We start from the raw sequence: 12,561 nt of genomic DNA, 5'->3' as shown, positions 1-12,561 counted from the left end.
ACAGGGAAATCGAACAGTTTAACAGAAGTTTGAAAGAGAGATTGCAAACAGCTAAACTGGAAGGGCGATTGTGGATACCCTTCACTACTGATTTCTTGCAAGCATACTGGGCTACACGACATGCCACAACGCAAATATCACCCGCAGAGTTACTGCATGGGAAACAGATGAATACTAAACTAAACATTGCTGGATTGTTAAAGGAACGACCTGATGCCCCAAACAAGGATGATGTGAGAAAAACAGTTGAACAGAACCAAAGTATAAGGCTTTCACAAACAAGCAGCAGGGCGCTAAGGGACAAAAGTTTGAGTGTCGTTTCTTTGTTAGAATATGAAAACCTGGAATCTTACGCAAAGGGGACCATAAATTCACAGCTCCTCTTAAAATCATAGAGAAGAAGGGACCTTACACCTATTGACTTTCTGATGGGCGGGTATGGAATGCTTCTTATCTTGCACCTGCCTATGCACCAAGAGGAAATTATGTCAACACCCAGTCTGCACTGGATAACTTCACCATAGAACCAACACAACAAGACATTGCACTGGAATCCCGGATTGAGAGGCGGCCTGTCAGATACAAACGACCACCTGCCTGGACTAGAGACTATGTTATGTAGTATCTACAGTGTTTTCAGTGTAATATTTTTGCCAATAATATAGTGTCTTGTTTCATATTTGTTCCTGTGGTTAGAACAACAATGTTTATTTTATTTGGGAAAGTTTCTTAAGAGAGGAGGGAATATGGTGTTTAGATGCTGCTTGTATTATTAGAACTGGGAGCACTGACTGTCGGGAGTCTGAAAGGACAGGAAACAGGAAGGAGGTCGGAGGAGTTGAGGAGGCTGAGTGAGAGTTACAGAGGGTGCAGCTGCAGCTTGGTAAAGAGGTTTTCACTGTAAAAATAAAGTCCTGTTGAAGCTTGTTAGTACCTGGCCTGGTTGATACAACAGGAAGGAGCTGGAGTGAGAATTGGGAACCTCTAAAGGTGGGAGAGAGGAAAGGCATGTGATTTAAAGGAAAATATATTAAATTAAATGCCTGGATTCACAAGCTTTTCTGAGCAAAATACTGCATGTTTGTGTATACTGAACAGCAAATAGCTATTTTCCAAGTAAATAAAGCAGCAATTGCAGAACAGTCTGTATTCACTATGCATGTACTTGGAATTATGTGTGAAAAAATATACTCATTCAAGACTAACTGCAGAGAGTCCACAGGAATCACTATGTTGGTATGGATTTTCATTGTGATATTTAATGCAAACTGGACAGACTGCAAAGTCAGAGATCCTTAACTCAATGGCAATAAGGAAAGCAGGAATATTGGAGTTAGTTTTGTTTTTACTCCCTCACACGCTATCTGGGCACCATGGTTACAATGTCATTTCTAATGCTGCACCATTCCCATTAAGCCAAATATCCTTAACCCAAAATAAAACAAAAGACACGAGACCAGATTTTTCTGAGAGTGTCCTGGGCCATATTTTCAAAAGACTTCAGCACCTAAAATCAGATACTTAAATAAGGAGTCTGATTTTCAGAAGTGCTCTGCTCTCCTTTGTGATACTCATGGCCAGATTTTCAAAGGTGCTCATCAGTCAACATGATGGGGAAATCGGGCCATTTATTTTTATACCAAAATAGGAGCTGAGCACTTGGAAAATCTGACACAGATTGGAGGTGCAGAGCACTTTGAATATTCTGGACTAACGGGTGGGTCCAGCCCCTTCCATGTGTATGGAAGTTTCAATACAAGAGAACAAGGGAAGATGTCAGGAACTCATGTATTTTTAGGGGCTCTATGTGGGTAGATCCGAGCCAGGACTGGTGGATCTCTTGGCTATTGCCCCCAACAGAAAGTACAATGGCCTTTGTGGCTATTTCAGTACTCATGATGAGTATTAAATGTGAAGCTGATCCATTTCAGCAATGAATACCACTCCGGGACTAGGATTTGTCCCCTCTTGAAGAAATGTTACCTTTTAAGACCTAGGAACTGAAATGTGGGAAAAATATGATTGCCCCTCCCCCCACACACTTGGAAAGATTTATCTGTTTGCACATTGAGTACATATTAATTTGCTGTACCAGGAGGAACAAACTACTCTCCCTCAACAACCGAGCTAAAGCTACTTTAAGCACATCCTTTTTTTACCACATTGTCGATTCAATTTCTCACACTTTTTTCTTCTCTCATCTACATTTCAGTAAAGTCTCACCTTTCTCTTGCCCAATGCCACAGGCTAATCTGTAACAAACAAACAGAAAAGTCAGTCCAAAATTGTGAAGCAGGAATGAGGGGGAAAAAATCATCAAGAAGATATACATGTTGTACACAATTTATTACCCTGGCTCCTACCGTCATAGGCTCAGGAGGTTGTTACGGTTCACCTAGCAATTCTAAGTTAGGGAAACACAGGAACTGCCTCTATTGCTGTCACTCCTGTGGCCCATGTCAATGAAGCCACCTAAGCACCTGAAATGTAGCACCAAATACTGCTAATCCAACTGCCATATAGTACTCCAAAAGAAATTCTGTTGCTTACCAGCAGCAATAATGATGAAATAATTCTTTTCCCTTCTCCCAACACTGAAGCAATTATCAAGAACCGCAAGAGTTATTGAAAGTATGATAGGTTATAATAGATACAGTAGCAGTAATTACAGTGATCACCACTACACCATAAACCCATGTATGCCTTATTCAGACTAGAAGGCACTCTAATACTATGATGGGTGGCTGGATAGATAGTGGATAGATAGTGGAGGAGGTATACATCAATGGTATCACTCCTTTCTGAGTGAGGGTGTGTTGGGCTGGAGGAGTTCAAAAAGTAGGAGTAAAGTTATGCTGCTGCTCAATGTACAGTCAAAAGGAAAGAAGGATGGTTTGTGATTAGCCCACTGGACTGAGATTCAAGTGATATGGGTTCAACTGACAACTCTGTAAAAGACTCTGACACACCCTGGGCAAGTCACTTAACTTGTGTGTCTCAGTTCCCCATCTGAAAAATGGGGATAACACTTCCCTTCGGCAGAAGGGCACTGTGAGCATAAATGAATGAATGCTTGAGAGATACTCGGATAATACAATGATGGGGGCATGTAAATAGATATAAATATAGTTCAGAGCTCTCTCTCAGAAATTACAGGGTTAATATAGGCCAGCTGGAAACACTACAGTCTCACCTTTCTCAAGGAGCAGGACCATGTCGGGATGCAGCATTTAATTGATCTCCTCCCACTAGCTCTGTGTCCTTTTTGTAAATATTAGTTAGTAGGTATTAGGGCATTTCACACTCATCCTTTTTGTTCACATTTAATATATATTTTAAAACAACATACATTAGTGAATTGTGAGAGAAAGAAAAATCAAAGTCTGATCCCGTTTCTACCAATTCAACTATAATGAGGAGCAATAAAAGTAGAGGAACTGAGAATTATTGCTCCTCTTCATAAAGAGAACATACAATAAAATGTATGTAAATATACAATAAATATAATTTGCTAACATGTAATACCTCAAAGAATGTGAGGGCTACTGTATGGTGAAAAGGAAGATGTTGTTAATATAGGTAGGAGAGGAAGATAAGAAAAGATTTCAATTCACCTACGATCACTTTACAATGACGTGTAAAAATAGCTATTTAACGCACCTTCAAATTTATTCTCTCATATTCCTGTGGCACTCACTGTAGTAGTATCTGAAGAGTTAAATGTAATAATTGAATACCATTTATAATCTACATCTGAAACCTGGACAGAATATTACAGATGAAAGGATACTATAAAGCAGGGGTCGGCAACGTTCAGCACACGGCTTGCCAGGGTAAGCACCCTGGCGGGCTGGGCCAGTTTTATTTACCTGCTGACGCGGCAGGTTCGGCCGATCGCGGCCCCCACTGGCTGCGGTTCGCCGTCCCGGGCCAATGGGGGCAGCGAGAAGCCGCGGCCAGCACATCGCTCGCCTGCGCCGCTTCTTGCCGCCCCCATTGGCCCGGGACGACGAACCGCGGCCAGTGTGGGTCGCGATCGGCCGAACCTGCCGCGTCAGCAGGTAAATAAAACTGGCCCGGCCCGCCAGGGTAAGCACCCTGGCGAGCCGCGTGCCGAATGTTGCCGACCCCTGCTATAAAGAATAGAGACAGATCTACACCAAATACTCTTTGTCTTGGATATAGGGAATATTTATGGATTTGGTCCCTGCAAGACAGGTAAATACCCATTGAGTAAACCAATGTCAGGGCTGGCTCCAGGCACCAGCTTGGCAAGCAGGTGCTTGGGGCGGCCACTTCGGAGAGGGGCAGCATGTCCAGCTGTTCGGCGGCAATTCGGTGGACGGTCCCTCACTCCTGCTCGGAGTAAAGGACCTCCCGCCGAATTGCCACCACAGATCGCAATCGCGGCTTTTTTGTTTGTTTGTTTGTTTGGCTGGCTGCTTGGGGCGACCAAAACCCTGGAGCTGGCCCTGCCCAATGTAATAAGAAAGCACAACATTTTCTACATATCAAATCAATATATGACTTAACTATCTTTTCAGTGCTACATTCTAAGAATTGCTATCTGAGAACACGTCTTAGTGAAGCATAGAAACAATATCAAAACACAATCTCATGAAAAAGGACAAATAGTAATTTAATTGATGGAGAGTGAACAGCATGCAGTAGTAATAACTAATACATGGCCCCAGTTAGAACCACCACCAAAAAAAGACTGGCAGCACTTGATCTCATTTAGCATCAGTCTGCATGCAAAAAAATATTGAATTCAAACTGCAAAAGCCAAAAGTAACTTCTACTGCAATTTTAGCTGGCAGCAGTGCAATGCTACAGAATGCATAACAACCAACCACAGCTTTACAGTGCTATTATATCCTTTCCAAGTGAATTCTAGGGAGCTTCATGATTTAAAAAAAAAAAAAATCTGTTTCTAAGTCAAAGTAAAAACTAGAATTCAAAACAAACCCCAAAATGAGCTCTTCTTTTGGGAGGTTCAAAAATGTGTAGGTAGTATCTTAAAATGTCATTTTAAGAGAAAAATAATTCAGACCTTTGCGTTTTTTTCTAGCAAGGGACAGAAATTAAAGTGCCAAACTACCACACAAGAAGCTATTTTTGTGGTACTTCTAGCTAAAACAGGAAATCCCCCAAATTCTCACAATAAAGCCAGCTATCAAGGTTTTCTATTCAGTTTGGCAGACTCAAGAGGTTTCCTAACTTTGGGGCACTTTTCCTGACTTAACCTTACTGATTGAAATGCATCAGATAAAACAGTTCCCATGTTCTTCTTTTCAACCATAAATTAGTTCCAGCATTGGGAAAGAAAGTCACGGAGGAGTAAGGACCTTTGGCATTACGTATAGGTGTATAAACATAGAATAAGACGTAAGGGGAAATAGAACTGATATGTAGAGTTAAATCCAGATATACCAATCTCAATGATAGATCATGAACATATGGAGAAAGCAAATCCATTATTTCATAAATCAAAAGATCCATGGGCAATTACTGAATCACTACCCATTATGCAATAAGGCTAGCCTCGAGTCATTTTCTGTGAGGTGCTGAGCATCCTTGTCTCTCAGCAAGGTTACTGGGAGTTATGGGTACTAAGCACCTCTGGCCTCTTTCAGGATTAGACCCTAAATCATAAGTCCTTAAAGTAATTATATAGTGGTTGGGCCAAATCCATCCTCTGATTTAAGTACATTGATTTCAGTGGAGTTGAAATCAATGCAATTAAACCCAGGATGGATTTGGCCGATTATGTTTAACAGAAATCAAGGGAGTTGACTGGCAGTGATATACTGAACAAATAATCAGGTGTGGTTGCAGTTCAGCAAAATGGCCCATGAGGACCATGCATCTGGACATACTGTACTGCTATGCAACACCAAAAAACCACTTGCCACCCTGTCCCAACGCACAAACCCCATTTACCAAGCACATGTCATCCCATTTGCTAGAAATCAGAACGCTTTTATATCCAATAAAACCAGTTCTGAGATGGTAAGAATATGAAATGAATTATAAGCAGTCGGTGCCCCCTGAATTCCTGAAGGAATTCAGAAAGAACAACAAAAGGTGGTCTCTATTACTCACAAATCCTATGGACATATCAGCTGCTCTTTCCTGCTAACAAGGTAGTTTGTGTCTGAGACTACCTGTCTCCAGAACTTTCCTACACACCAAGCCTGCCATCATGGGGAAAAGGAAGGGCACTCCTGTACTCCAAGATTGTGGCTTCTCAGAGAGCAGCCTTTGGGTATTCAGCACTAGCTGGCACCAAACATGTCTGAGGCTTGTTTTTCTACCTAGAAGAGCATGAAGGGGCCTTTTCTTGTCACTTTCATCTTCCACTAACAGCATAATGAATGTTTACAATGCAGGGAAGATTTTAATTTAGGAGAAACGTTTTAAACATTTTGCTTTTATCATCAATCTAATAAACTCTAGGGCATCCAAATGTAACCTTCTACCCGATTTAACAGTGGGTATGGGAATACTTCAAATGTATCTGCTGAAGGAAAAAGAATACTCCAAGTACCACCTACATATTACCTAACAATAGACACCAAAGCAAACAGGTGCTGTGAATACTGATGAGCAATGGAGAGAGCAAATTCAACCTTTAAGGGTATGTCAACACTGCCATTAAAAAAAAAAAAACCATGACTGATCCATGCCAACTGACTTGGGCTCCCGGGACTCAGGCTAAGGGGTGTTTAACTGCAGTGTACATGTTCAGTCTTGGGCCAGAGCCCAGGCACTAGGACCTGTGAAGTGGGAGGGTCACAGAGTTCAGGCTCCAGCCTGAGCCTGAATGTCTACACTGCAATTAAACAGCCCTTTAGCTCGAGCCCTGTGAGCCTTAGTCAGCGAGCACGGACCAGCCGCGGGTGTCTAATTGCAGTGTAGACACATCCTACGGTAGTAAGGTGGCACTTCCAGTGAAAAGGCATACCAGCCATTGGATAAAGGTTCTTGTGCATTGCAAGGTAAAGGGAATTCAACAGAACTCTACTCCCTCCCTCTGCCACTTCTAGAAGCAGAGGCATAACAGATCAAAATATGTACCTTCACTGGCAGCATGCCAGCACTTCTCTACCAGAAATTACCAACCAACTTTCATCCCCTCACAAGTCACTGAGGTAGTGTTTGTTCTTCTGAAGTGAATTCCTGACTGCTTTGTAATAGCAATTTAAGATTGCTGTGGAATTGTGCTATGAAAAATACTATCACCCATTCCTCTGCTATTAAACTAATATGACTTTATTTTACTGCTGTTATTTGTACACCTATTTAATGATTTTCTTTATTAGCAACATTGTTATTATTAAACTGCATTTTGCAGTTCTTATAGACACGGTGCTGAGTGTAACATCCTGTTTCAATCAAATTACAGTGTGTTTTGATCACTGTCAGACTGTTCATACAGAAAAGGGTTTGCCACCACAGGATAGGGACAGCTGAGTTTCATAACAGGCTTCCAATAACCAAGCAGAGACATAGTACCATGAACATTGTTCTAGGTGAGTTTAGAGGAAAATATAAACTTTCATTATGACGGGTGAACCTCAACTATCTAGGGTCAGTGCCTGAAGTCCAGACTTAGACAAAATGCTCATTGAAATCAAACAGCTAAATATCTGGCCTTTAGAGGATAGATTTACATAAGCCTGCAGAAGAGTGAGCACTTACCTGAACTTATTCAAAACCTGATTTGTCTATATAAGATGGGCTAGAAATCTTGTGAAATCTCCAGTATTTATTACACAACTCTGCAGCTAACTGATAGAGGCGCACGCTTGCACCCAGATAGATCACTGGGGCTTTACAAGAGACCTCAGGAGTGCCTGCATGTTGTCAATTAGAGAATCACAGGGCCTTAGATTGCAAGCTTTTTGGAGGAGAGACTGTCTTCATATGTATTTGCACAGCACCTAGCACAATGGGGCCCGAGTCTTGACTGAGGCCTATGGGTGCAACTGCAATATAACATTTTATAAATAATATTTGTTCATCATTTCTGATGCATAGGAAATACTAGGAGAACATATTTTGGTCCTTCCAAAAGCAGGATGTGCAAAAGCATGTAAAAACTGACAACAAAAGTTATCCAAACTTTTCCAAACTTTAGAAGAAGTCCCCTTAGGTACACTTAGGGTTGACATTTTTACAGAGTTGCTGGTCCCTCCTCTAATAAACCTCATCCTGGAGTTGTTATTCATTCAGTAGCTAGTGAAGTCAATGGTGCTTATTACAGTAGTAAATACATCTTAAATCAAACCTCAGATGTTTGCAATTGTTCACAGCACCAAATAATGATCATTTAGAGAAATCACTAGGATTTGAGAAACACCAAATATAAACAAAAAGGATATATTAAAAAAAAAAATTTGCTTCAACAGCTTTAGGTTTTCTTTGCAGTGACACATCATGGGCCAGATCCATGGCTGTTGCATATCAGCACAGATTCAGCTGAGGATATGGACCCCTATATTTATGAAAAATCTACACATTTCAGTTAATAAAAATGTGCAATAATCACCACACATGAAACTTTGTTCTTTTTGGCCTCTGTAAATCCCAGAAGTAAAATCAACATCATTATGTGCACCATTTGTTACATCCATGCAAATATGTTTAATATTAGGTTTCTCTGAAGAGGCCTCACAAAACTATAACAATAAAGTGATGCAAGGAAGATGATATCACCAAATGCCAAATAGGAATAAATGGCAACTGCCCACATTTCTCATCAAGTAATTGCTCACTGACTTCAGCACCAGCAAACAGGTTACACAGAGATTGCCCTGCATACACTACAACTCGAGAGGAAAGCACTTCTAAAGAAATCTCCTGGTAGAAAACTTATTACCACTCATGATCTTTTCTTTGCCTCAGCTAAGCAGTTTCACACAGCAGGATAATAGGTTCCCCTTTTTGCTAAAGCAACTGTTCCTGCAAAGCTGCTCTGTTTGGGTTCCAGCCTACACATTAACCATATGTTTGCAAGAACTACTAAATGCCACATACAAAACGGCCTTCTGATGAAACAGATTAAAGCACAATCTCCTCCCAGTGAATGACATATTGATAGCACTGTATTGTTTTTAACTTCCATCATGATCGCAAGAAAATCGCTCCATTGTTTAGATAGTCAGTACAATTGAGGAATAAAAAAATTGCTCGAATATAGTGTTCCATTGTTTCATTTCCTTTTGTATACCTCCAAATCCCCATTTTTAGAGTCCCACTTACTTTTCCGTTGAACGGAACATCCAGCATGGTTTCAGAGGAATAGCATAAGTAACAGCTGCATTTTACAATCTACGATTCAAAACCCTGATATTAAAAATTGAAATGTAATTTAGATTGAAATCTCCCTGCCTGAATATTGATTCTTATTGACAACTTTAATCATTGCATTTGTGTGCTATTTATTTTCAACATTGGGTCACATAGGACTGTAACTGATCATGTGCCACTCAAATCATTCTCTAAGTTTTTTGATTTTTTTCCTGGAGTTACACTGATCGCATATGGCATTCAAATGTCGACTTCAACTTTCTATTCATACCTTGGCAAATTGCAGTGGGAAGTAAAATCCAATTTTAAATCATGAGCTATTTACTGAAGTTCACATATGTATGCAAGCACTGCTTTTCTTGTTAAGATGACAGATTTCCTTTTTAATGCTTTTGGGCCAGATCCTCGGTTGCAGCTTCGGATCTGCCCCTTTATCTTTGCCAAAGTATATTAGTTTTTTATGAAATATGGAAATATGTGATAATTCCCTTTCTTTCCCTCATTTTAACTAACAGATACATTGGCAGCCAATGAATCCCTCATAAAGCATTTCACTCAGGAGCCCATTTAAGATGAAAAATTACATCTGGAAAAGTTGGCTCTGTTCCCCCCCCCCCCCTTTTAAATTCAACTCCAGTGTAATTTAGCAAAGAATATACAATTTTAAGATAAAGTAAAATTATTCATCTGAATTTCACAAGACTGATACTGAATGTTTCTTCAGTCTACTTATTAAATCAAAAAGGGATCCATGGATAATTACTGAATCACAACACAAAGACTCAAAAGGGAATTGCAAGATATTTCAAAGAACATTGGAGTGATTCACAGTGATTGGGACTGATGAATATTAAAATCTAAATCAGAAATATTAAAAAAGACATGAAGATGAGTAAGACATTCCACCACTCTGGCATATTTCACCTACATTCAAACCTTTGGTAAGCCTGCAACTTCACTCTCTGCATTCTGACCCATTTCTTCTCTCACACACCTGCAGCCGTGATGTACTCATATTCAAACATGAGTTAAATATGAACTCCCATGATCCCTTAGATTAGGGGGCAGTTAGAGCTTAAAATGGGAAGTTATCACCCATAGTAGTGTTATCTGCAGATTTTATGGCAAGATGCTAGGAATAAGTGGATGGATGTATTTCCCTGATACACACCGACATACACACTGTGATTACATGCCCCAGGGACATCGAAGTTTACTGAGTACTTATTAACAAACAGAGAAATGTTAGTTATTTGTTGATAAGCATCAGGAAGCTAGAAAGCTTATGTCAACAGTAGTGTCATTTGACAATGTCTTCACCTAACATACCTAGTCTGTACACAGTATTACTTTCCATTAGCGAACAATGTGACAGTAGGATAGTGTGTTATAGCTTTACCTTTCCTTTGCTGCACATGCTATGCCTCCAGCATTGTGAACATACTCTCTTCTAGGAAAATTTATATCTCAGAATGCTGCATAGTCAGCCCTGATTTTAACCTGTAACAGACAATGTTCCTATTTTGCCCACGGTTTATTGTATTCACACAGTAGAGAGTAATGTTTCTAGATTTCAATAACTTTTTAACATGTTTTCAGGCATCCTGCTGCCACTGCAGCATCTTTCCTGTGTTTAAGATGAAAAACAATAAACCTTAAGATAGGCTATGTTCAGATGTAAAACCCTCACTGCAGTAAGACTGTTCCAATGTTTATTTTATTTTTGCACTCTAATGGGGAAAACATTTATTATGCTCTCAATTTCTGTTCTCTGGCTCCCTGATTTGCACGGATACACAGTCCCCTTGTTATAATAGCACTGTATATCAAGCTTATTGTTGTGAAACATTTTGTTTCATCACAAAAGCTTTAGGTTATTGTAGAGCAATCAGCTTTCCTGTGAAAAAGGTAAGGGCATAAATAAGCTGGAGTAACCAAGTAAAGAGTCAGAATCTCTCAAAGTATCTGGGGTGGAGGTGAGGGGAAATGGAATAATTTGACGAAGAGACACTCTGAACTTACAACCATGGAAGAAGCTGGAATCTCTATGATTTAAGAGAGAAGAATGAATCTTAAAGACGAACAGCAGACAAAACAAGAGAACTCCAAGTAAAATAGCTTTCTGTACTCACCTAGTGCTGAAAACTAGAACAGGGAAAAAAGGCAGCAAGTAACAAGCTGAGATGAATTTCATATTGTAGATTGTCTTTTGATTTTTTTTTCTGTGTTTCTTTCTCTGTATCTTCTTCTTTCTCTCCCCGTGCTTCTGATTTCCACAGCTCTTCTTCTCAGAGCAGCATGCTCCGGTGTGCAAAGGTCTGTAGATCTGGAAAAGGAGACAGACCAACAGACTGACTAATGAAGGGAGCTTAGAGTGGGATTTGAGCTTCAGGAGTGATGTCACAGGCAATGGAGCTGCTGCTGCAAGCCTACTGCCTGATAGGCTGTGATTATTCAACACAGTGACTCTATTGATGTCCTGAAGGATTTGTTAGTACTAGCAGTTTAAGTGGCAACTAGGGAGGGAAAACACAGTGGATGGCACTTAACTCTAAGGTTATAAGAGTGCATCTCTGACTTGTAGATTTTGCCTGGAAGAGTGAAGAAAAACAATACATAACAAATCTACTCTAGTTATAAGTTATATTGCCTACCAGAAAGGGACCTGTACAAAGTTCATTGTAGAAAAGTAGGTACCACTTATTTAAAGTAACAGACAATCAACCTGATGCATCCTGCCTAGAAAAGCTGTCCTCTGCAAAGTAGGAATTAAACCTTATTGTTCTAATTTGATATTCATACAATCACAGCTTGATGCTAGTAGTAAAATGAGAAGAGAGGAAATAGGTTTATATATTTTGGAACATTTATGTCATCTTTACAAAACCTTAATTGTCAAGAGAAACTCTTAAAAGGCTTCAGATTTGTGTTTTTTTCCCCTTTCTGAGTTTATGGGCTTTCTGATCTTGATTTAAACAAGTCAGTGGTTGATAGAGGCGCTTTCAGATTTTAATCAGCTATTTCCTCTCTGGGGGTTAAACTCATCAGGTGGTAAGAATGAAGCCCCTCACTTTCTCTTCTCAAATAGTGTGTCAGAAATAAAAGGTCCTAAATGTCCTTGCCCTGCAAGGGATACAGGCTACAGTGCACAGCACATAATAAATGTTCAGCATAAGTATGGCAGAAGTGTAGAATTTAAACAAAGTAGTTTTATGTAATGAGAACAGCTTTTTCTGTAAAGTGAAA

The 12,561-nt window shown here is 39.9% G+C and overlaps 1 protein-coding gene across 2 annotated transcripts in view; it reads right to left on the bottom strand.

Moving 5' to 3' along the window:
* The window catches only part of LUZP2 (leucine zipper protein 2), a 355,370-nt gene extending 343,648 nt beyond the window's left edge, over positions 1 to 11,722 (bottom strand). The window contains exon 1 of one of the 2 annotated variants that reach the window (XM_034769830.1): positions 11,448 to 11,722. In XM_034769830.1, the coding sequence (XP_034625721.1) occupies positions 11,448 to 11,509 (62 nt within the window). In that variant the 5' untranslated portion in view covers positions 11,510 to 11,722. The remainder of the gene's footprint in view (positions 1 to 11,447) is intronic. The other variant, XM_034769831.1, reaches the window with a different exon arrangement.
* Positions 11,723 to 12,561: the final 839 nt, after the last annotated feature.

Source organism: Trachemys scripta, chromosome 4, assembly GCF_013100865.1.
Source record: "Trachemys scripta elegans isolate TJP31775 chromosome 4, CAS_Tse_1.0, whole genome shotgun sequence".
Lineage (NCBI taxonomy): Eukaryota > Metazoa > Chordata > Testudines > Emydidae > Trachemys > Trachemys scripta.
Note: the sequence above shows the minus strand (reverse complement) of the source record. Positions and strands in the feature narration are given on the sequence as shown.